The sequence below is a fragment of the Diadema setosum genome, chromosome 15 (genome assembly GCF_964275005.1).
Source record: "Diadema setosum chromosome 15, eeDiaSeto1, whole genome shotgun sequence".
NCBI lineage: Eukaryota > Metazoa > Echinodermata > Echinoidea > Diadematoida > Diadematidae > Diadema > Diadema setosum.
This window is the reverse complement of record NC_092699.1, coordinates 13470976-13495046: the sequence shown is the minus strand read 5'-3', so window position 1 is coordinate 13495046 and position 24071 is coordinate 13470976. Positions and strand designations below refer to the sequence as shown.

General features: G+C 40.1%; 1 protein-coding gene across 1 annotated transcript; it reads right to left on the bottom strand.

Moving 5' to 3' along the window:
• Window positions 1-273: 273 nt before the first annotated feature.
• On the bottom strand, window positions 274-21941 carry LOC140239052 (uncharacterized). Its single transcript, XM_072318949.1, has 13 exons — window positions 20643-21941; window positions 20053-20447; window positions 17643-19671; window positions 12954-17570; window positions 12058-12171; window positions 11171-11298; window positions 10229-10454; window positions 7738-7881; window positions 6955-7008; window positions 4766-4996; window positions 3845-4041; window positions 3267-3383; window positions 274-1842 (listed from the first exon to the last, which is right to left on the bottom strand). The coding sequence occupies exons 1-13, from the start codon at window positions 21736-21738 to the stop codon at window positions 1813-1815; spliced, it is 9378 nt and encodes a 3125-aa protein (XP_072175050.1). The 5' UTR covers window positions 21739-21941; the 3' UTR covers window positions 274-1812.
• Between the last annotated feature and the right edge of the window lie 2130 nt (window positions 21942-24071).

Below are 24071 nucleotides of genomic sequence, written 5' to 3'. Positions count from 1 at the left end.
ATTCAACGTTTATTTGATGAAAATTGGTTTTCAAATGGCTGAGATATCCCCAAAAGTGCTAATAATAAAAGGCGACATGCCACAACTTTATTAGGATCTCTTTGTTTCACCTTGTTTTTGGATATCTCGGCCATTTCAAAACCGATTTTCATCGAATAAACTTTTGATACCCCTTAGAACTGCATGCTCTTTGACATCTCATAGAGTGGTTTCTGAATATCTCGCAAAACGTTAAAAGCTAAATCCTCACCTTGACCAGAACTGTACAGCTGAAAACCATTTTGATACCAAACTGTAGTAATACATGTAATCGTAGATATGAACATGCATTTTGTTCTTAAAGACATTCAAATCACCTGTACACTTGACATGTAGGCCAGCACCTCTGATGGCTTTCAGTACTTCATTGTACAATGTATTAAACAGCATCACGAATAAGAATCCCTCTCAGCATCAGATGTGATTTTCAAAGAGACTGTGATACAATGTGTCTTGCTCACAAACCAACGTAAGTGAATATGATTTCTAAAGGTAACGTGTAACATTAGTACAAAATGAAGAAACTCGCCTGGATCATTCACATCTCCAGATACAGTAGTAAAAACAAACATCTCTGAAAAAAAAATGCTTCTTGAAACATAGTACTTTAACTGTATACTCCTTGCTTGTTATACATTTACAGTTGAATGCCACTCCCTCACCCGCCTGAAACTATTATATATGGGCATCCTTGAAACGAGAAAATGATGTAAGCATTATTACCAGCATTTCTGAATGCTTTGCAGTGGTAGCCACTTTCAAATATGAGCACTGTTGTTTTCAGATGGTAGTTTGCTCAACTGTTCCAGGCAATAACACATCTGTACTAGTAACAGTTTCATTCTTCTGTAGGTTTGATCATACTCTAAATTCATTCATTTTACTGCCTATTTTACCATAAGAACACAAATTCAAAGCCTGTAAGTAATCGGATCTACGACCATTGTGTCTAAAAGTGGGGCAGTTTGGTAAGAAGATTTGGCTCGTGCAACCTGGGAAATGATATTCATTGTGTCATAATGATAATTTAGTTTTATAGGTATTCCATAGAATACGCCTTCGAGAATACTTCATTTACTACAATTAAGAATACTGCACAATGAGCAGTTGAAATCACGGATTATTCAAGGCGAGGGAAATGATTGATCTATGTGTTTGTAGAGCGGCATTCCAAATGCACTGCTGAGGGCACGTTCTTTGCTCTGGTATACGTTCGGTAATCTATAGTGACTATACATGTAATGGTGTGGAAAGCCCGTGACTGTTCGCATTTGCACTTTGTGTTCAACTTTGACCTTTGGATTTCAGCGTTATTGGACAGAATGCTGTCAATGTACTCGGAAGATATTCGAGCTTTCTTTTTGTTTCCTCTTTGGGAATAGCAGACGATTGCGTCAACAAGTCATACAAGTCATATGTCGCTGTAGGCGGTAAAGACACTGGTGATTTACTCGGGAGATTTAAACGGCTGAGTATCTGCACCGTGCAACAACTTCAGTCAGTGTCGATGGCACAGTTTTCTGCGCAAACTCGATTTGGCCTCCAGCCACTTCTCCAAAGGCAACACAACGCCACGATGGCATCAGCAAACATATACTCGGAATCATTCGTGTAGATTTTCACCCGCTCTATATCCGTGCTAGCTAGCTTACATGGCTCACTGATGTCACCACACAACTACTGAAGTGGCAAGATTTTTCCCGCTAGCCTTTCTCCTATAAATCATTCATTCTGCTTTACATATACCAATATGGAGGGTGAACAGATGTGCTCTCAAAGATATGTCTGTGGAAGGGAATCGAACTGTTGAAAGAAAAAAGAAAGAGGTTGCATCAAAATTAGATAGTAATAATGACAATGATAATTTGCATAGAGCGGTATTATAATATATGATATATATAATGCGATATCATATACCTTCATATATCACATATTGAACAGCTAAACCTATTGCAAAAACGAGCACTTAAGATTGTGCTTATGGTGAATAAAAGATACTCAACGGAACAACTTTTCCACCAACTTAAGATTGATAGAGTTACAGAGAGAATTAATCAAAGAATGTTATTTTTTATGCACAAAATCTTATACGGTGTGGTCCCAGACTATATAAGTCGCAGATTTAGTTTTCGAAATCCTCATTATATTACACGGAAGTCAGAATACAGCATCTGTGTTCCTCGAGCCAAAACAAACTATGGGAAAAGACGATTAGGATACAGGGGGGCAGTGGCCTGGAATAATCTAACTACTGATCTTAAAAGTATAAGATTTATATCTATTTTTAAGAAAAAAATAAGATGTTTAGAATGACATGACAGATAAGTCATACATATATTCCTTTTGAAGTATTGCATATAATTTCATATTGATGTTTTAATGGATTTTTAGGTATAAATGGTAAATGTTTTGGATGTTTGGGGGTATATATATCATTTGGGAGGGTGGGACGGTGATACATAGTTTGGTATATTTATGTTCATGCTGTGATTATTGTGTAGATTTGTGTTGTGAAAGTTATCATGTTAAACCTTACTTTTGTGGATGAAGTGCAACAAATGTTGATGTTTTTGTTTGTTTTTACTTAAATCATTTCTTATCATGTTAATATGATTTGTGTACACTGATTCACGGCCCCATTGAAAAACAGCATATTTGCTGATTGGGCTTTTTATCCGTGGTAAAATAAAATGAATGAAATGAAATGAATGAAATGAAACGTATATATATATATATATATATATATATATATATGTCTATATAGCATATAATTGTATACATATATATGAACGAATATTGTAATTCTTGTAATATAATAGGGCGATATAGAACATGATGACATTGCTTTACTGGACAAGAATATTATAGACATTGTTAAAGAATAGTAAATACGACAACTCTACACCCTCACTAACGACTTTACATACTAGAACTGTTCTTCTATTGAGTAAAGGAGAGTAACCATGCATTCACATGATAAGGTTGTATATCTATCAAAAAGTAATGAATGTATAAATACAATGTGTATAATCATTTAGCAGTCACAAAATGACAGAGAGTAGCAGCATTTTACTGACAAAATATCGTCATACCTAAATCCATACTGAAATGAAAATGTCTCAATTTACTGGTAATGTAGAAAAAGAAAAGAATAAAAAAAGATAATACTAGTACAAAGAAGTAAACCTCTGTACAATGTAAAAATATCATTTGTGACGAAAACTCACGAATTCTTGCGACGAAGGTTCCGCAGACTCTCGTCTGTGGCTTTCGTGTAGTGGTAAAGTGGGTGCTTGTGGCAGATACATCGACGAATGGTCCACTCTAGCACGCACTGGTGTAACCTTTAAGACAGAGATATAATATTATTCATCAGAATCAAAACAATCCATTAACCGCCTCCTTATGAACAGCCCAATAGGACATCATGATACGTAATAACAAAATCAACAGATAATTTCTTCTGCATGGTAGAATGGACAGTTTCCTGCATGATTTTTTTTTTATAACTTTAATGATCTCCTGAGCCTTGTATCGAAGACATACATCTCCTAACAAATGTCTCTCAAGATTTGTGAAGTTACCAAGTTTGCGGATACAACTGGTATGTTGCTATATTCTTCTTCTTTTTTGGGGGGGGGGGTGGGGAGGGGGTCGTTGCAATTCATCAACTACTTTGTTGTATTTTCTTTGACTTGCCAGCCTCCCAATATAATTCATTCACAGTTGAAATGTCAGAACACTACAACACGCTTAGGATTTCTCATCAAGGTCTCAAAGGCGCAAACGGATCGTCTGCACTTACGTGGAAAGGTGCAGAATGCTTCATGCTGTCAGCTACGCGCTTCATGCGCGCCTCAATATCGGCGTCAATGTCGTCGGTGACGAACACCTGCTCTGCCTCGTACGGCCGGATTCCCGTGTCTATCATATGAGTGTCCGCATTGAAGTTTGCAACTTCGAACATTCCTCTTTCATTCGCTGCGTTATCGAACATGTCCTCTGACGTTTTAAAGAAAACAAACGAAAAAAAAAAAAACCCCAATCATAAATCTTGAGGGATACTACAACATTACAACACACACAAAGATGTTGAATCCGTTTTTGTTAGTGCATATGGTTAGATTAAAAACCGCCTTCTAAATCATGCACTCACAACGGGGCCATCCCACGAGCCCAACACCCACAAGTCACATGGCCCACGAGTTTGACATTGAAAACAATTTCCATGGGCCATACAGCCTACGAGTCAAGCATCCCATGAGCTGGACACTAGGCAAATAAGGCCCATGAGTCCGTCACTAGGCAAAAAAAAAAAAAAAAAGGTCCATGAATCCGACATCGACTTGGCAAACAAGGCCCACGAGACAGACACTGCGTAGATTAAACCCCATAATGTAATGAGTATCGGACCCATGGTCCTTGTTTGCCTAGTGTTGGACTTATGAGCATTTGCTTTTGCCTAGTGTCGGACTTGTGGGCCTTCGTTTCCTACTGTCGGATCCATTGGTTGTATTTGCCAAGTGTCGAGCTCGTGGGCTGTATGACTCATGGGCTGTGTGACTCGTGGACTGTATGACTCGTAGCGTTGTCGGACTCATGACGTGCACCCCTCACAACACGCTTCAGGACATCACGGATATTCATAGTTTATGGCGTAGAGAGAAAGAGAGAGAGAGAGAGAGAGAGAGAGAGATAGGCAAAACGATGTTTTTATATATTGTACCTCCAAATCTGGGAGGAATCCCTTCCTCCATGAAACCAACGCTGTCGTTGGGGTCCTTCTTCCGGTAGGCATACCCAGTCAGAGAGAAGCTGGCCTCTGATGCAGGCATGTCGAAGTCGTCTTCCCAGCAACCCATCTGCCTTCTGACGCAGACAGCGATCACGAATGCGACAAGGACACAGATGAAGAAGCCAACGATGGAGAAGACGATCACGAGGATTTCCCATGTTTCTGCAGGTGATGAGCAAAATATTCATTTGGAGAAACGACCACGATGCAATGATTTTTAAATCTGTGAATGATGTAAGTGCAGATATGTATGTGTGTGTGTGTGTGTTTGTGTGTGTGACAAGCAGATTTTTTTTTCCGTTCTCTTTAAAGGCACAGAGACCCGGTGGTTTAGTCGAATGCAGACTCGTGGAAAAGGGTCTAAGCGTAAGCGCTAAAGTAAAGAGGAGTAGATAGCATAGGTTTCTGTAGGAAACTTGCGCCGTCCGCCCGCGCACGCAATCGACTAAACCACCTGGGGGGCATTTCATGAAGGAACTTGTCGGATAAAATATCTGACAAGTCAGTTATATCCGACAAGTTCAGAGAAATCAGCGATTCAGACTAAAGAATTTCTCAAAACTTGTCGGATATAACTGACTTGTCAGATATTTTATCCGACAAGTTCCTTCATGAAATACCCCCGGGTCTATGTGGCTTTAACGAAATTTCTACCCCTAGGGGCATCTGCTTCGTATTCGAGTAATATAAAAGACAAACGGTCAAATCTCAATTGCGACTTAGATGTGGTAATGTCGATACTTCATAGTTCTCCAACCGGTTCAAAAAAAGTATTATCGTGTAATTGTGACCCAGCATCACAAAACTAACAAAAAGTGAACAGACATGGATTTTCAGTTAAGGGCATATTCTGAAAGAGCAGACTCCAAGCTTAAAATGATGTATAACTGAATTTAAATAGACTCCCCTAACCTATACCTAAATACTGGAAAGAAAGCACACACTCTGGAAAGTGTGAACTGAGAAAAGAGGCTCTGAAGTACACGGTATATTCAAGCGCTTTATCTTGCAGCAAGCCGTGCCAGCTGTGCCGTGAAAGGGACAAAACACAGGATGTAGTAAAACCACAATGCAACAACAATGAAGGGATTATCAGATTAAGCTGAAATTAAGCATCTTCTATTAGCACATTCTGCCCATGATTAATGCTAACTTTCAAAGCAATAGCGCCATTCTTTCAAAATTTATTAGACTTGAAAGTGAAGAGTGTGCAAGGATTTCAAAACATGAAAAGCGGCCTCTAAGTCATACCTGATCATTCTACTCTTCCCCCAAAAATGGTTGTAGAAAAACTGCTAAAAACACACTTTCCCATTCATGTTAAGATACCAAACTGAAGAATAATGTAGAAGAAGGATAGCTCTTTCAAAAAATATGAAAAATTCAAGATTGACTTGGTTGAACTATTTCACCTTTTTTGAGTCCTCACTTAAAATCAAGGGGTGCGACTTTTTGTTTGTTTTGTGGTGCACGTTCACAATTGGTTATCTTTTTGTATTTAATTGGTCATTATAAGCATGACTTGGTCGAAGCTGAATATCGTCATGACTGTACACAATTACAGTATACTAAAGTCGATGCGAAGTATGAAGTTATTCTTCTTTCTTGAATTTCATAAATGCATGCATGAAGATCTACGTACAGGTCAATGGGACACCTCTACCATGCTTATACAGCCCTGTACCTTTCTCACGTTTTCTTAGACATGAATGAAAATTCGACCAGTCTCCTCGTATGATTTATAATAACGATATAACACCATCATCGTATTTATTCGTGGTATGTCTCAGTGTTAGCTCTGCTTTTCCAGAGGGCCTGCAATTTTTATTACATCACCATTGCTAAGTATATATGCCATTACCGATACTTAACCTCGGTCGAGAGGGACGTTTTGAGTAAAGTCATTTTTTCAAAGTCCTATCAACTATACAACAATGCCCACACTGACTTTACTGTGTCTTTTAAAGCCAACGTGAAGATGAATTGAAGTTGTAATTCCAGTTTTGCAAATGCGACCTGACGCTTTAAAGCATAAATTGTTGGCAGAAGAAATGAAAGAAGAAGAAATGATTTTCACAGAAAGTCACACGAACATGTTGAAACTGTATTCATGCACCTACCTAGTCCTGTGAATGAGGCGATAGCTGTGGTGGCAGTCGTCGGGGCTGGAAACGCTAACAGTCGCATCGACAGTTGAGAATTGATTAGCCAAAGAGAAACAACAAACTCACATAAGAATTGATATAATGATTGTAAATGGTATAAACGACAACAATGTGTTGTTGAATCGACGGGTGAAAAAGTAACAACTATGGTATAAATTTTGCAATATCGTCAAGCACAGAATCAATAATCAGGTGCATGAGTGCTAGAAGCCTGAAATAGTGATTTGACGTGATATTATCGTGCGCATAAAGTTTCACCTTTCCTATGACGTCACATAGTATTAAAGTCCACATTGTGCAAGAATGACGACCTCGTCGTCGCTTGAAATTTCAGTAATGAACGTGTAAATTTGTACGATTTTGAAGTGGTTGAATTTGGTACGAGTGTGGGTCAGGGTGGCAAAGAGCGCTGCATGCAAAAGAAGAAAGTATGGGAAAGAAGTAGGAGAAGAAGTAGGATGGGATTTGACAACGGAAAATGAGAAGAGAAGGACGAGGAAGGAAAACTAAAGAGAAAGGTGAAAGAGGAAAAAAAGAACACGTAAAGAAGAATGATAGAAAACGAAAGTAAGAAGGACGCGGATGAGAACAAACAAAAAAAAGAATAAAAAGAGGAAGGACAACAAGAACAAAATGGAGAGGGAAGCAAAGAAGAACCAAGAGAGAAGAAGCAGCAGAAGAGGACTACTGTTGGGAATAACCAAAATGTGATTATTAGAGAGACTGATGAGGACCTACGTGTGCAATATCGTCCGGGAAGAGTCTCGACATAAGGGTCCATGAAGTCGGGCGGGCAAGAGCAGGTGTATCCGCGTGACCCAGTGTCAGAGCAATTCGCGACTGGATGACAGTTGGCCAAACCCGTTGAACATTCATCGTGCGCTGTCGCAAAAGATTTAGAAAGGTGAAGTTAATGTCCATGCTCACGTATCAGCTTTGTAAACGTATTCAGTATACTAGGATGCTGAAGCTCTTTCGTAGACAGCACAGAAACAAACAACAAGGCAACAACAAAATCTAAAACTAGAAATGTCGCTACAGCGACTGGTTATACCCCCGCCAAACAACATTTCATAAGCTTTGGTCAAACCAACATTTCATAAGCTTTGGTCAAAAAACTGAGGAAGTAGTTAAATCCGCAAGATCTTTCCTTGATCTTCTGCCACATAATATGCCGTTACCATGGCAACGTACTTTCGGGTACTGTCGAAAAATGCGTCTTGCACATCTACAACCAAAGGCACACATCTGTACCAAGTTTCATGGAAATTGGGCAAAAACTGAGGAAGTAGTTTGCAACACAAAATTTTCCATCATTTTGGCTCATAATATGTGAGCTGTTACCATGGCAACATACTTTTTGTCACTGTCAAGAAATGTGTCATGCTGACCTATATCCTAAGACAAACATTCAATATGAATTCCATGAGAATTGGAAGAACACTGATGAAGCAGTTTTGCCATGAAGCATTTTGCCCTATATTTTACCAATAACATGCCGTTACCATGGCAACGCACTTTTTGCCACTGCGGAAATATGTGTCTTGCACATTAACATATTCAGATGAACATCTGTACCTAATTTCATAAAAATTGATCAAAAACTGTGGGAGGAGTTCGCGACGCAAGATTTGTACCCATTTTTGCCCATAATATGCCGTTACCATGGCAACGTACTTTTGGGTACTGTCAAAAAATACGTCTTGCACATCTACAACCTAAGGCACACATAATAAATCGGTGGAATAAGCGGTGTTATAAAGTTATTCTACCTTTGAGAATTCGGGCCAAAGGGTTTAATAGAAAGGATGATGAAGTTTATAGCACTTTTTTTATGCAAAATATATGTAACAAATTTCACTGGTTGCTTTTATGTATGCCACTTGAAAGCATGTCTGTTTTTTTTTTTTATTTGAACTTTGAAAGTCCATGATAAAACGTTAACTCATTAAAGCCTGTTCCCTACATAAATGAAATTCTGAAATCCCAATAGACCTGTACAGTGCTTGCCATGTTCTCTCTGACATTGTGCTCACATCAATAGAAATGAATGGAAATAAACAGAATCCTATTTCACTAGTACTAGTAGTAGCAATTCAAACTAGAAATGTCGCTATACCCCCGCCAAACAACATTTCATAAGCTTTGGTAAAAAAACTGAGGAAGTAGTTAAATCCGCAAGATCTTTCCTTGATCTTCTGCGCCATTAATATGCCGTTACCATGGCAACATACTTTCGGGTACTGTCGAAAAATGCGTCTTGCACATCTACAACCAAAGGCACACATCTGTACCAAGTTTCATGGAAATTGGGCAAAAACTGAGGAAGTATTTTGCAACACAAAATTTTCCATCATTTTGGCTCATAATATGTGAGCTGTTACCATGGCAACATACTTTTTGTCACTGTCAAGAAATGTGTCATGCTGACCTATATCCTAAGACAAACATTCAATATGAATTCCATGAGAATTGGAAGAACACTGATGAAGCAGTTTTGCCATGAAGCATTTTGCCCTATATTTTACCAATAACATGCCGTTACCATGGCAACGCACTTTTTGCCACTGCGGAAATATGTGTCTTGCACATTAACATATTCAGATGAACATCTGTACCTAATTTCATAAAAATTGATCAAAAACTGTGGGAGGAGTTCGCGACGCAAGATTTGTACCCATTTTTGCCCATAATATGCCGTTACCATGGCAACGTACTTTTGGGTACTGTCAAAAAATACGTCTTGCACATCTACAACCTAAGGCACACATCTGTGCGAAGTTTTATGGGAATCGGTTGAAAACTGAGGAAGTAGTTCACGACGCAAGATTTGCAACGGACCGACCGCCCGACCGCCCGACCGCCCGACCGACCGCCCGACCGTCCGCTGATTCCTATATACCCCCTTCAAACTTCGTTTGGCGGGGGTATAACCAGAAATCACTTGTCTTCATTGTAAGATTATCTCGCACAAGCTTGCATTCGAACGTTGTTTCCAGTCTTTATGTCACAGAGATTATCATATCATTTTCATTAAAAAGTTAGAATACCACTGGCATTGAAGACACACACAGCATGCCATGATTTTATGTTTATCTTAATTCTGAAGATCAACTTAATTTCTTCTTGAAACAACCCCCGGTGGTCTTGTACAAAGCCTATAGGGATATCAGGTTCTCGTTAGGAAAGAGTCCATTTGCCTCCTACTAGATAAAACAGACAGACTTACGTGAGACTGCGACTGCTGACGCCTCTAGCGAAATGTTATTCGGAAGAAGCTTATTGTTGATTTCGAGATACTGCGTTGTTTCGTTGGACACGAGCTCGGACGTCACATTGGTGGAAACGAAACCGATGGCGTAATCGACAATGATGCTCCCCGGCTTGAAGGAAAAGACTTCGCAGGTAGCGAGACGGAAGATTGAATCGAGCAGCGAATCGTACATCTCCTTGAGCTACACACCATGGGAGCAAAGACATAAAGTCATAAGTTGTTAGGGGTTTGTCTCCAATTGAAGGGGGCGGGATATCGAAGATTTTATAAGTAATTGTTCGGTTATGATGGTTATTCTACAGGTTCGTCATTCCCAAGATTCGTTAATCAGAAAATGAAATAAGGCTCTTTAATCCGAAAGTGAAAATCAGGTGCGCATACTAACGAATCTTTGGAATGACGGACCTTATTTCTGTTTCGGATTAATGAACATTCTAAATGACGACGAGTTTTTGCATTTTCGGATCAACCAACCTCCAGTATAATAAACTTCATTTCACTTTCGGATTAACGAACCTTCGGTATAACGGATCTTATTTCATTTTGGGATTAACGAGGATTAACGAATCTTAGGAATTGTCATCACATGATTTTAAGAAAGAAAGACCAATGTAAAGACCCAAGTACGTACAGAACAGATCTGACAATGGTCTTTAAGGAAGTTGTAACAAAAAGAGATATGGATATTGCACAACACAAAGCACAATATCACCATGAGTACGTTTGTAAAATTTTAGTGATGAATATTCTTAATATCACTCATTTCCATAATCACTGACATTCCTATCATTAGGCCCAACTTGTAATAAAGCTATTATCATATTCAATGCCATCAAACCAAAAAGCACACTTAAAGGTAATGTCGACAAGCCTTGGTAAGCATTAAGATAAACTTACTGAATTGCAGAATTTCGACTCCAAAACCTTAAACTTTTCCGAAGTTGGAAGAAGGTAATCATCCTGAAATACCGCGTCCTCTCCCTTTATCTCAACAATCTTCACCTGCATCATGTAGGATACAACCTCTTGATCAAAGAAAGAAAGAAGAAAAAATAGCGTGGTTACTTCCAGATACTCAGAATCGATTGAAACACAGCAGGTTAAAAGAGAAGCACCTGTACCAATATTCCTTCTGATTGGAAACACGCTATAAACATAAGAAGCAGCTACAAAAACAATAACAGTTTGCATCCACGAGGGCAGTTTTGAAAGCATGCATGTTTTAAACACATTTAAGCAAAGGTGGAACAAAATGTGTGAGGCACTAATATCCACGTCACTTCCATGTCATAATTGTACCACCTTGCATAGATAATGGTGACACAATGAATTAGCCAGAAATGTGATATTTATTTACTTTTTTTTAAAATTCCGATTTCAAGCCTTCTCACTTCTTTTACCAAATTTTAAGGGAAATATATATACAGTATTACTGAAGTAATCAAGAAGCTCTGGAAATATATTCTGAACTGTGATCACTCTTAGCCAGCTACTTTGCTGGCATTTTGAAGGAGCAAAGTTACTCCCTAAGGATCTGACAAACAGTTGACCCGCAGAACATGCAGAATGAAACAACGCACATGGAAGTACGACTTGAATAATAAAGAGTGTGCTGACAGGCACCAACAAAGACACGGGATGGGTAAATATTATTCCTTTCCCATTTCGCATTTTTTTCTTTTACTTTTGTCAAAGACTAGTGATGAAATGGGACCAATTATTCTCCAACATTCTGTCATAATTATATTCATGACCATTCGCAATGGGAGTCAAATGAATCTCACCGGCACATTTGCCGTTCACGCGTTCGTAGCCTTCCCAACAAGCACAGAATCCGCCACTTTTATCTTCGATGCATACCTCGCCGTCTTCAGCGCATTTAACGCCACAGTACGCTTCTAGAAATAATGAATACAGTAGAAAATAGGTCATGATACGCTTGTTAGTATAATATGTGCAATGAAAATTAAGTGATCAAACGCACAAAAATCGGCTGGTATACGAGGGAGTTGAGGCCTACAGGCCACTGTCATTAAGTTGATTTACCGCTGCCGTGAATGTCAAAGAATATATGATAATAGTAATAGGGATGATGATAATAATGAGAATCCATATAGAGTATGTATATATGTATTATTATTGTTATTATTATCATTATTATTATTATCATTATCATTATTATTATTATTATTATTATTATCATTATTACCATTATCATTATTATTACGTCTTCAATTTACTACAATCGAATATACGTGCGTCGGTGAATTGTGCATAATATTATGTATATAGTAGAAACAGTGTAGCAACTCCAGCGTAGAAAGCACGCTGATCAACAGAAGGCCCCTAAGTGTTTCAACCATTGCTACTGTTGGGATATCCTTTCCGTTGCATTTTTTTAAAGATGCGTATGCGAAAAAAAAAAATGTTCTTAAAGCTGTTAAGTTATTCTTTTGACGTATCACCTACCACTGCCTACGAGAATGAGAGAACATTGGATCAGTTTGAACATGTACATTGTAATGTTATTGTTCTCACCTTGTTCTTTGCATTTTAATGGGAATTTGGAAAAATATGAAATGAAATAAAGTGAGTTTGCTGCTTAAGTTTTAGACAGTGATAAAATATATTATTTCTGAGAAACAAATAACGGAGGAACGGGGGTGAGAAAGATACGAACCGCTTGCCGTGACAATCGTCTTTGTGGCTAACACTCTGATCGTTGTTGAATGCTGCGTCGCTGTTGTCGTCGCCAAAGTTGATGGCCGGTCAGTGACAGACGTCAAAGGATCAACACTTGTTGATTTCATAGGCCTAGTCGAGCTGGTCTCTCCCTCTGTCTGTTCTGTGACCTTTGTGGATTGACTTTCCCTCTTTGGATCAGTTGTTTCTCTTTCTGTGAAGAAGTCGGTAGTTATCTGGTGTTGTGATGTGAAGGCGAGTGTACTTGATGGCATTGATTCAGTCTGATCTCTTGCTGTTGTTGAAAGGCTTTCTCTTGATGAAGTCATGGCTGTCGCCATATCTGTTTTTATTTGGTTTGTAACGGTTGTCAAATGACTCGTAGTTGTTGCGTCACTTGCTTTCATTTCTGTTGTTGTGTATGTAGTTACCTGACGTTGTGATGTTAAGGTACGTTGAGTTGAAGACACTGGTTGTGTCTGGTCTGTTGCTGATATTGGAAGGTCATCTGTTGTTGATGCCTGGGTAGTCACAGCTTCTGTCTCCACCTCATCTGTAACCATTGACGATTGACTATAACTGGTTGGCCTACTTACGGTGACTAAGACAGACGTTGCATCAGGACGTGTCGTAAAGGTGTCTCGAGTTGAAGTCATTGTCCTGGTCTGATCTGTCACTGACTTAGATATACTTTCTGTCGTTGATTCTTGAGACGTGGTAATTTCTGTCTCCAACGGCTCTGTGACCTTTGTAGGCTCGCTTTCACTTGTTGGCTCACTTATGTCTAATTCAGTAACTAAGGAAGATATTGCGTCATGGCGTGTTGTAAAGCTACGTTGAGTTGAAGTCATGCCCTCCGTCTGATCTGTCAATACTGTTGATGTACTTTCTTTTGTTGATTCTTGAGTAGTCGTTATTTCTGTCTCTATCTGATCAGTCACCGTTGTCAACTGGCTTCCACTAGTTTTTAATTCGGTGATTGAGACAGGTGTCGTAACAAAACGTGTTGTGAAGCTGCGTTGCGTTGGAAACCTGTCCTCGGTCTGATCTGTCAATGTCGATACACTTTCTTTTGTTAATTCTTGAGTCGTCATAATTTCTGTCTCTACCTGATCTGTGACCGTTGTCGATTGGCTTTCACTAGTTGGTTCACTTGTTTCTAATTCGGTGACTAAGGCCGGTGTTGAAGCAAAACGTGTTGTAAAACTGCCTTGGGTTGAAGCCATATCCTCTGTCTGATCTGTTAATGATGTTGCTACACTTTCTGTCATTGATTTTTCAGTACTTATCACTTCTGTCTGTTTTGTGACCGTTTTCGATTCAACAGAACTTGTTGGCTCACTTGTTTCTAATTCAGTGACTAAGACAGTTGTTGTATCAGGGGGTGCTGTAGAGCTGCGTTGAGTTGAAGCAATATCTTCAGTCTGATCTGTCAATGAGGTCGATACACTTTCTTTCGTTGATTCTTGAGTAGTCATTATTTCTGTCTCTATCTGATTTGTGACTGTTGTCGATTGGCTTTCAATAGTTGGCTCACTTGTTTTCAATTCGGTGACTAAGACAGATGTTGTAACAGGACTTGTAAAGCTCGGTTGAGTTGAAACCAATGCTTCTGTATCATCTGTCAATGAAGTTGATGTTCCTTCTCTCGTTATTTTTTGAGTAGTTATAATATCTGTCTCCACTTGATCGGTTGCAGATGTCGATTTAGTAGAAATTGTTTGCTCACTTGTTTCTAATTCGGTTACAGTGAGAGATGTTGCATCTGGACTTGATGTATAACTGCGTTGAGTTGAAACCATTTCTTCGGTCTGATCTCTCAGCGATGTTAATACACTGTCTGTCATTGATTCTTGAGTAGTCATTATTTCTGTCTCTACGTGATCTGTTACCGTTGTCGACTGGCTTTCACTAGTTTGGTCACTTGTTTCCAATTCCGTGACTAAGACAGGTGTTGTAACGAGACGTGTGGTAAAGCTTCTTTCCGTTGAAGCCATGTCCTCCGTTTGATCCGTCAAAACTGTCGATACAGTGTCTGTCGGTGATCCTTTAGTAGTCATTATTTCTGTTTCTACCTCATCTGTTCCCGTGGTCGCTTGGGTTTCGCTTGTTTCCTCACTTGTTTCCAATTTAGTTAATAACACAGATGTTGCATCTGGACTTGATGTATGACTGCGTTGAGTTGAAACCATTTCTTCGGTCTGATCTCTCAGCGATGTTAATACACTGTCTGTCATTGATTCTTGAGTAGTCATTATTTCTGTCTCTACGTGATCTGTTACCGTTGTCGACTGGCTTTCACTAGCTTGGTCACTTGTTTCTAATTCCGTGACTAAGACAGGTGTTGTAACGAGACGTGTGGTAGAGCTTCTTTCCGTTGAAGCCATGTCCTCCGTTTTGTCTGTCGTTGATCCTTGAGTAGTCATTATTTCTGTTTCTACCTCATCTGTTCCCGTGGTTCCATGGATTTCGCTTGTTGCCTCACTTGTTTCCAATTCAGTTAATAAGACAGATGTATCTGGACTTGATGTATGACTTCGTTGAGTTGAAAACATTTCTTCGGTCTGAGCGGTCAGTGATGTCGATACACGTTCTGTCATTGATTCTTGAGTAGTCATTAATTCTGTCTCTACCTGATCTGTGACCGTAGTGGACTGGCTTTCACTAGTCGCCTCACTTGTTTCGAATTCGGTGACTAAGACAGGAGCTGTAACAGGATATGTGATAGAGCTGCGTTGCGTTGAAGCCATGTCCTCTGTCTGATCTGTCAATAATGTCGATACACCATCCTTTGTTAGTTCTTGCGTTGTCATTATTTCTGTCTCTACATAGTCTGTTGCCGTGGTCGCTTGGGTTTCCCTTGTTGCCTCACTTGTTTCCAATTCAGTTAATAAGACAGATGTTGTATCTGGACTTAACGTATAACTGCGTTGAGTTGAAACCATTTCCTTGGTCTGATCTGTAAGTGATGTCGATACACGGTCCGTCTTTGATTCTTGAGTAGTCATTATATCTGTCTCTACGTGATCTGTGACCGTTGTGGACTGGCTTTCACTGGTTGCCCCACTTGTTTTTAATTCAGTGACTAAGGCAGGTGATGTAACAATACGTGTTGTAAAGCTGCGTTGCGTTGAAGCCATGTCCTCTGTCTGATCTGTCAATAATGTCGACACATCCTCCTTTCTGGTTTCCTGCGTTGTCATTATTTCTGTCTCTACCTGATCTGTTGCCGTGGTCGCTTGGGTTTCACTTGTTGGCTCACTTGTTTCCACTTCGGTTAATAAGACAGATGTTGCCTCTGGACTTGCCGTATGACTGCGTTGAGTTGAAACCATTTCCTTGGTCTGATCTGTAAGTGATGTCGATACACGGTCTGTCTTTGATTCTTCAGTAGTCATAATTTCTGTCTCTACCTGATCTGTGACCGTTGTCGCCTGGCTTTCACTTGTTGCCCTACCTGTTTCTAATTCCGTGACATAGACAGATGTTTTACCTGGACGTATGGTAAAGCTGCTTTCAGTTGAAGACAGTGGCTGGGTTTTGTCAGCTAATGAAGTCGACACGCTTTCTGCCGGTGATTCTGGAGTAGTCATTTCCGTAACTACCTGGTCAGTGACTGTTCTAGAGAAGCTTTCACTTGTTGGCTTGCTTGTTTTTAATGCACTGACTACCACAAATGTTGTATCTGGAATTGTTGTGAATTTTCGTTGAGTCGAAGCTGTGTCTTGAGTCGTCATGAGTTCTGTCTCTACTTGATCTATGACCGTTGTTGCTAATTGGCTTTTACTGCTTGGTTCACTGGTTTCTTTCTCGGTGACTAGGACAGGTGTTGAAACAAGACGTTTGGTAGAGCTGTGTTGGGTTGAAGCCATGTCCTCGGTCTGAGCTGTCAATAATGTCGATGCACTTTCTTTTGTTGACTCTTCAGTTATGGTAATTTCTGTTTGTTTCTGATCTCTCACCGTTGTCAACAGGCTTTCACTTATTGGCGTATTTGTTTGAAATGCAGTGACTAAATCAGGTGTTTTGTAAGGACGCGTCGTAAAGCTGCGTTGGGTTGAAGCCATTGGTTGGGTTTCGTCCGCCAACGCGGTCGATGCACTTTCTGCTGTTGATACTTGAGTGGTAATTATTTCTGTCTCTACCTGATCTGTGACCGTTCTCGATGGGATATCACTTGTCGGCTCACTTGTTTCTAAATTGGTTACTAAGATAGGTGTCGTAACAAGACGTGTTGTAGTGCTGGGTTGCGTAAAGGCCATGTCCTCCGTCTGATCTGTCAATAACGTCGATATACTTTCTTTTGTTGATTCTTGAGTTGTCATTATTTCTGTCTCTATCTGATCTGTTGCCGCAGTCGCTTGCATTTCACTTGTTGGCTTACTTGTTTCTAAATCGGTGACTGAAACAGGCGTTATAACAAGACGTGTTGTAAAACTGTCACGAGTTGAAGCCATATCGTCCGTCTGATCCGTCAATAATGTCGACACACTTTCTTTCTGTGGTTCTTGAGTCGTCATAATGTCTGTCTCTATTTGATTCGTGACTGTTGTCAATTGGCGTTCACTAGTAGCCTCACTTGTTTCGAATTCGGTGACTAAAACAGATGTTGCTTCTTGACGGGTTGTAAAGCTGAGTTGAGTTGAGGTCATTGATTGGGTTTCGTCCGCCAGTGAAGTCGATACACTTTCTTTCATTGATTCTTGAGTAGTCATTACTTCTGTTTCCACTAGATCTGTGACTGTTCTCGATGGGATTTCACTTGTTGGCTCACTTGTTTCTAATTTAGTTAGTAAGGTAGGTGCCGTATCAAGACGCGTTGTAAAGCTGCGTTGCGTTGAAGCCATGTCCTCGGTCTGAGCTGTCAATAATGTCGACACACTTTCTTTTGTTGAAACCTGAGTCGTCATAATTTCAGTGTCTACCTGATTCGTGACTGTTGTCGACTGAATTTTACTAATTGGCTCACTTGTTTCCACTTCGGTGACTAAGACAGGTGTTGTGACAAGACGTGTGGCAGAGCTGCGTTGCGTTGAAGCTATGTACTCCGTCTGGTCTGTCAAAGAAGTCAATTTACTTTCTTTCGTTGCTTCTTGAGTCGTCATAATTTCTGTCTCTACCTGATCTGTGACTGTTGTCAATTGGCTCTCACTAGTCGCCTCACCCGTTTTGAATTCGGTGACTAAGGCAGATATTGTATCTTGGCGGGTCGTAAAGCTGCGTTGAGTTGACGTCATTGGTTGGGTTTCGTCCGTCAATGAAGTCGACACACTTTCTTTCGTTGCTTCTTGAGTCGTCATAATTTCTGTCTCTAACTGATTCGTGACTGTTGTCAATTGGCTCTCACTCGTCGCCTCACCTGTTTTGAACTCAGTGACTAAAGCAGATGTTGTATCTTGGCGGGTCGTAAATCTGTGTTGAGTTGAGGTCATTGGTTGGGTTTCGTCCGTCAATGAAGTCGATTTACTTTCTTTCGTTGCCTCTGGAGTCGTCATAATTTCTGTCTGTAACTGATTCGTGACTGTCGTCGATTGGCTTTCACTAGTCGCCTTGCCTGTTTTGAATTCGGTGACTAAAGCAGATGTATCTTGACGGGTTGTAAAGCTGCGTTGAGTTGAGGTCATTGGCTGGGTTTCGTACGCCATTGAAGTCGACACACTTTCTTTCGTTGCTTCTTGAGTCGTCATAATTTCTGTCTCTAACTGATTCGTGACTGTTGTCGATTGGCTTTCACTAGTCGCCTCACTTGTTTTGAACTCAGTGACTGAAGCAGATGTTGTATCTTGGCGGGTCGTAAATCTGCGTTGAGTTGAGGTTATTGGTTGGGTTTCGTCCGTCAATGAAGTCGATACGCTTTGTTGCACTGTTTCTTGAGTCGTCATAATTTCTGTCTCTACTTGATTTGTGACTGTTGTCAATTGGCTTCCACTAGTCCCCTTACTTGTTTCGAATTCGGTGACTAAGGCAGATGTTGTATCTTGATGGGTTGTAAAGGTGCCTTGAGTCGAGGTCGTTGGTTTCATTTCCTCCGTCAATGCGGTCGACAGACTTTCTTTTGTTGATTCTTGAGTAGTCATTATTTCTGTTTCTACCTGATCTGTGACTGTTCGCGATGGGATATCACTAGTTGGTTCACTTGTTTCTAATTCAGTTAGTAAGGTAGGTGTCGCATCAAGACGGGTTGTAAAGCTGCGTTGCGTTGAAGCTATGTACTCCGTCTGGTCTGTCAAAGAAGTCAATTTACTTTCTTTCGTTGCTTCTTGAGTCGTCATAATTTCTGTGTCTACCTGATTCGTGATTGTTGTTGACTGTCTTTCACTAATTGGCTCACTTGTTTCCACTTCGGTGACTAATACAGGTGTTGTAACAAGACGTGTGGTAGAGCTACGTTGCGTTGAGGCCATATCTTCTGTCTGGTCTGTAAATGAAGTTGATATACTTCCTTTCGTTGATTCTTGAGTCGTCATAATTTCTGTCTCTAACTGATTCGTGACTGTTGTCGATTGGCTTTCACTAGTCGCCTCACCTGTTTTGAATTCGGTGATTAAAGCAGATGTTGTATCTTTACGGGTCGTAAATCTGCGTTGATTTGAGGTCATTGGTTGGGTTTCGTCCACCAATGAAGTCGACACACTTTCTTTCGTTGCTTCTTGAGTGGTCACAATTTCTGTCTCTGCCTGATCTGTGACCGTTGTCGACTTGCTTTCAAGGGTCGCCTCACTTGTTTTCAATTCGGTGATTAAGACAGGTGGTGTAACAGAATGTGTGGTAGAGCTGCGGTGGGTTGGGCTGTCGGTCTGAGCTGTCAATAATGTCGATATGCTTTCTTTAGTTACCTCTTGAGTCGTCATGACTTCTGTCTCTAACTGATTCGTGACTGTTGTCAATTGGCTCTCACTAGTCGCCTCATCTGTTTTGAACTCAGTGACTAAAGCAGATGCATCTTTACGGGTTGTAAAGCTCCGTTGAGTCGAGGTCATTTGTTGGGTTTCGTCCGTCAATGAAGTCGATGCACTTTGTTTTGTTGTTTCTTGAGTCGTCATAATTTTTGTCTGTAACTGATTTGTGACTGTAGTCGATTGGCTTTCACTAGTCGCCTCACTTGTTTTGAACTCGGTGATTAAGGCAGATGCTGTTTCTTGGCGGGTTGTAAAGCTGCGTTGAGTTGAGGTCATTCGTTGGGTGTCGTCCACCAATGAAGTCGACACACTTTGTTTCGTTGCTTCTTGAGTCGTCATAATTTCTGTCTCTGCCTGATCTGTGACCGTTGTCGACTTGCTTTCACGGGTCGCCTCACTTGTTTCGAATTCGGTGATTAAGACAGGTGGTGTAACAGAATATGTGGTAGAGCTGCGGTGGGTTGAAACCATGTCCTCGGTCTGAGCTGTCAATGAAGTCGCTATGCTTTCTTTCGGTGGTTCTTGAGTCGTCATGACTTCTGTCTCTAACTGATTTGTGACTGTTGTCAATTGGCTCTCACTAGTCGCCTCATCTGTTTTGAACTCAGTGACTAAAGCAGATGTTGTATCTTGATGGGTTGTAAAGCTGCGTTGAGTTGAGGTCATTGGTTGGGTTTCGTCCGCCAATGAAATCGACACACTTTCTTTCGTTGCTTCTTGTGTCTTCATAATTTCTGTATCTGCCTGATCTGTGACCGTTGTCGACTTGCTATCACGAGTCGCCTTACTTGTTTCGAATTCGGTGATTAAGACAGGTGCTGTAACAGGATGTGTGGTAGAGCTGCGGTGGGTTGAAACCATGTCCTCGGTCTGAGCTGTCAATGAAGTCGATATGCTTTCTTTCGTTGATTCTTGAGTCGTCATAATTTCTGTCTCTAACTGATTCGTGACTGTTGTCAATTTGCTTTCACTAGTCGCCTCACCTGTTTTGAATTCGGTGATTAAAGCAGATGTTGTATCTTTACGGGTCGTGAAGCTGCGTTGAGTTGAGGTCATTGGTTGGGTTTCGTCCACCAATGAAGTCGACACACTTTCCTTCGTTGATTCTTGAGTAGTCATAATTTCTGTATCTGCCTGATCTGTGACCGTTGTCGACTTGCTATCACGAGTCGCCTTACTTGTTTCGAATTCGGTGATTAAGACAGGTGCTGTAACAGGATGTGTGGTAGAGCTGCGGTGGGTTGAAACCATGTCCTCGGTCTGAGCTGTCAATGAAGTCGATATGCTTTCTTTCGTTGATTCTTTAGTCGCCATAACTTCTGTCTCTAACTGATTCGTGACTGTTGTCAACTGGCTTTTACTAGTCGCCTCACCTGTTTTGAACTCAGTGACTAAAGCAGATGTATCTTTACGGGTTGTAAAGCTGCGTTGAGTTGAGGTCATCGGTTGAGTTTCGTCCGTCAATGGAGTCGATACACTTTCTTTCGTTGGTTCTTGAGTCGTCGTAATTTCTGTGTCTACCTGATTCGTGACTGTTGTCGATTGGCTTCCACTAGTCACCTTAGTTGTTTCGAATTCGGTGACTAAGACAGATGTTGTATCTTGATGGGTTGTAAAGCTGTGTTGAGTTGAGGTCATCGGTTGAGTTTTGTCCGTCAATGAAATCGATACGCTTTCTTTCGTTGAATCTTGAGTCGTCATTTCTGTGTCTAACTGATTCGTGACTGTTGTCATTTGAGAAGAAGGTGTTATCTCACCTGATTTCATTTCAGTGACTAAGGCGGATGTTGTGTCAAGACTGCGTCGAGTTGAAGCTGTTTCCCTGGTTTGATCGGTCACTAATATTGACACACTTTCCGTTGTTGATTTTATAGTAATCATCATTTCTGTCTCTGCCTGATCTGTGACTGTTGTCAAGTGAGCAGAACTTGTTTGCTCATTTGTTTCCAATTCAGTGACTAAGTCAGATGTTGTATCAGGGCGTGTTGTAAAGCTGCGTTGATTTGAGACCTCTTGGCTGCGATCTGTTTCTACTGTCGATCGGCTTTCTCTCGCTGTTGTAGCCACTTCTGTTTCTTCCTGATCTGTGACTGTTGTTGAAGGGCCTTCACTCATTGCATCACTTCTGGACATGGTCGTGCCTAGGGCAGATGTTTCAGCAGAGTGTGTTGTAAGGTAACGTTGCGTTGGTGGTATTGTATGGGTCTGATCTGCCGCTGAAGTTGAGAGGCTTTCACTTGATTCATGAGTACTTATAATGTCTGTGCTTAATTCATCCGTGACTTTAGTCGATTGGCTGCCACTTGTTGGCTTACTTGTTTCGCTTGTTGAAACAGATGTTAGCACACTCTGTGTCGTGAGGCCACGTTGTGTTAATGATTCTGTCTGGATATAGCCTGTCACTGGCGTTGAAAAGTCTTGTCCTATTGATTCCTTTGAAGTTGTTATTTCTCTCCCGGTCTGTTCTGTGACCACTGTGGTTTGGGAACCCCGATTTGCTTCAGTTACTTCTGTTGTTTGGACTGTTACTGCTGTTACCACATCTGCAAGGATATGAGTAGAATACCATATTACAGTGATAAGGTAGATCAGAACATGGTGACAATAAGAGCAATGGTAACGGCTATCGGGCAGTGATACAAAACATTACTTCAAATATTGACATAAGTATACGTCGTAATGTTATATTTTCATTGTGCCTTTGACAGCAAAACCAATAATTACGAAAACGAAGCATTATTCAGAGTAAGCCTGATAGCCAGACATAAATGGAAACAATGTATGTATACATCTACATCATATATATATATATATATATATATACAGGGCTCGACACTAACTTTTATTTTTGGTGGCCCCATCGGGCCACCAAAATCATTAATTTTTATTTTTTGGTGGCCCGAAAAAAATCAAGAAAAACATAAGAAATACTAAATCGGTCCTACTGAACATAGAAAATGAAATAGCAAGTATTACTGAAGTGATACATGTACCCATGTCTAAAATAAATGAAGAGAAAATTCAATCATCTTACCGTTATTCTGAGTTCTAAGATTTAGCAAATAGGCTTATAGATTATTAAAGAAGTTGATGCCTATTTAGGTGGTCAAAACTTACGTTTGAAACGATAGAGTGGGAGCATTTGCAGACATTTGTGAACATCCGACATCTGTTTTCGCATTATTAAGAGCTGGAAGTTACCGTTATTCATTTCTGATTGTAAAAGCAATTATCCAACATTTACTAGTATTTCAACACCGTACGGAGCCGAATGTTACTATTAATTTTTTTTTTTCAAATGTAAAAGCAAAGAACTCACATTCATTTTAGCATCGTACGGAGCTGAATGTTATCCTTATTCATTTCTGAACGTGAAAGCAAACATCCCCAATTTATTTTAGCATCTAACTGAGCCGATTGATACCGTTAATCATTTCCAAATGTAAAAGCAATAATCTGTTATTCATTTTAGCATCGTACGGAGCAGAATATTACCGTTATTCATTTTAAAATTAAAAAAGCAAACATCCAACATTTGTTTTATTATCGTACGGAGCCGAATGTTACTGCTGTCCACTTCCGAAAGTGAAATGAATTATCTGCCAATTTAGCATTGTACGGAGCCGAATTTTACTGTTTTTCATTTTTGAACGTCAAGGCAGACATCAGACATTAAATATTTTACCATCAAACGCAGCTGAAAGTTACTCTCATTCATTTCGAAATGTAATAGCAAATATCCGACATTAATTTTAGCATCGTATGGACAGAATATTACTGCTATTCACTTCCGAACTTAAAAGCAATCATCTGACATTTATTTTAGCATCTTCCTTAGCCGATTGTTATTGCTATTTACTTTCGAAAGTAAAAGTAAACATCCGACATTTATTTAATCATCATTCGGAGTTGAATATCATTGTTATTCATTTCCGAACGTCAAAGGGCAAGGGATCATTCGACATTTATTTTAGCATCTTCCGCAGCTGATCTGTTATTGCTATTTACTTCAAACCTGAACGTGAACATCCGGTATTTATTTTACTAACTATATGGAGTTGAATATTATTGTTGTTCATTTCCGAACGTCAGAGCAAAATTAATATCCGACATCTATTTTAGCATCTTCCGGAGCTGAATGTTGTTGCTATATACATTCGAACATAAAAGCAAACATGAGACATTATTCTTATCATTCACCTGAACCATGTGAACGT

Coding starts and splice junctions, on each gene's coding strand:
- LOC140239052 (XM_072318949.1), bottom strand. CDS start 21,738: ATGATGATTACTATAAAATCAACAACGGAAAGTGTGTCAATATTAGTG. Junction 3,384..3,844: donor AGCATTCTGCACCTTTCCAC/GTAAGTGCAGAC, acceptor TCTGTCTTAAAG/GTTACACCAGTGCGTGCTAG. Junction 1,843..3,266: donor AACCTTCGTCGCAAGAATTC/GTGAGTTTTCGT, acceptor TTCTTTCAACAG/TTCGATTCCCTTCCACAGAC.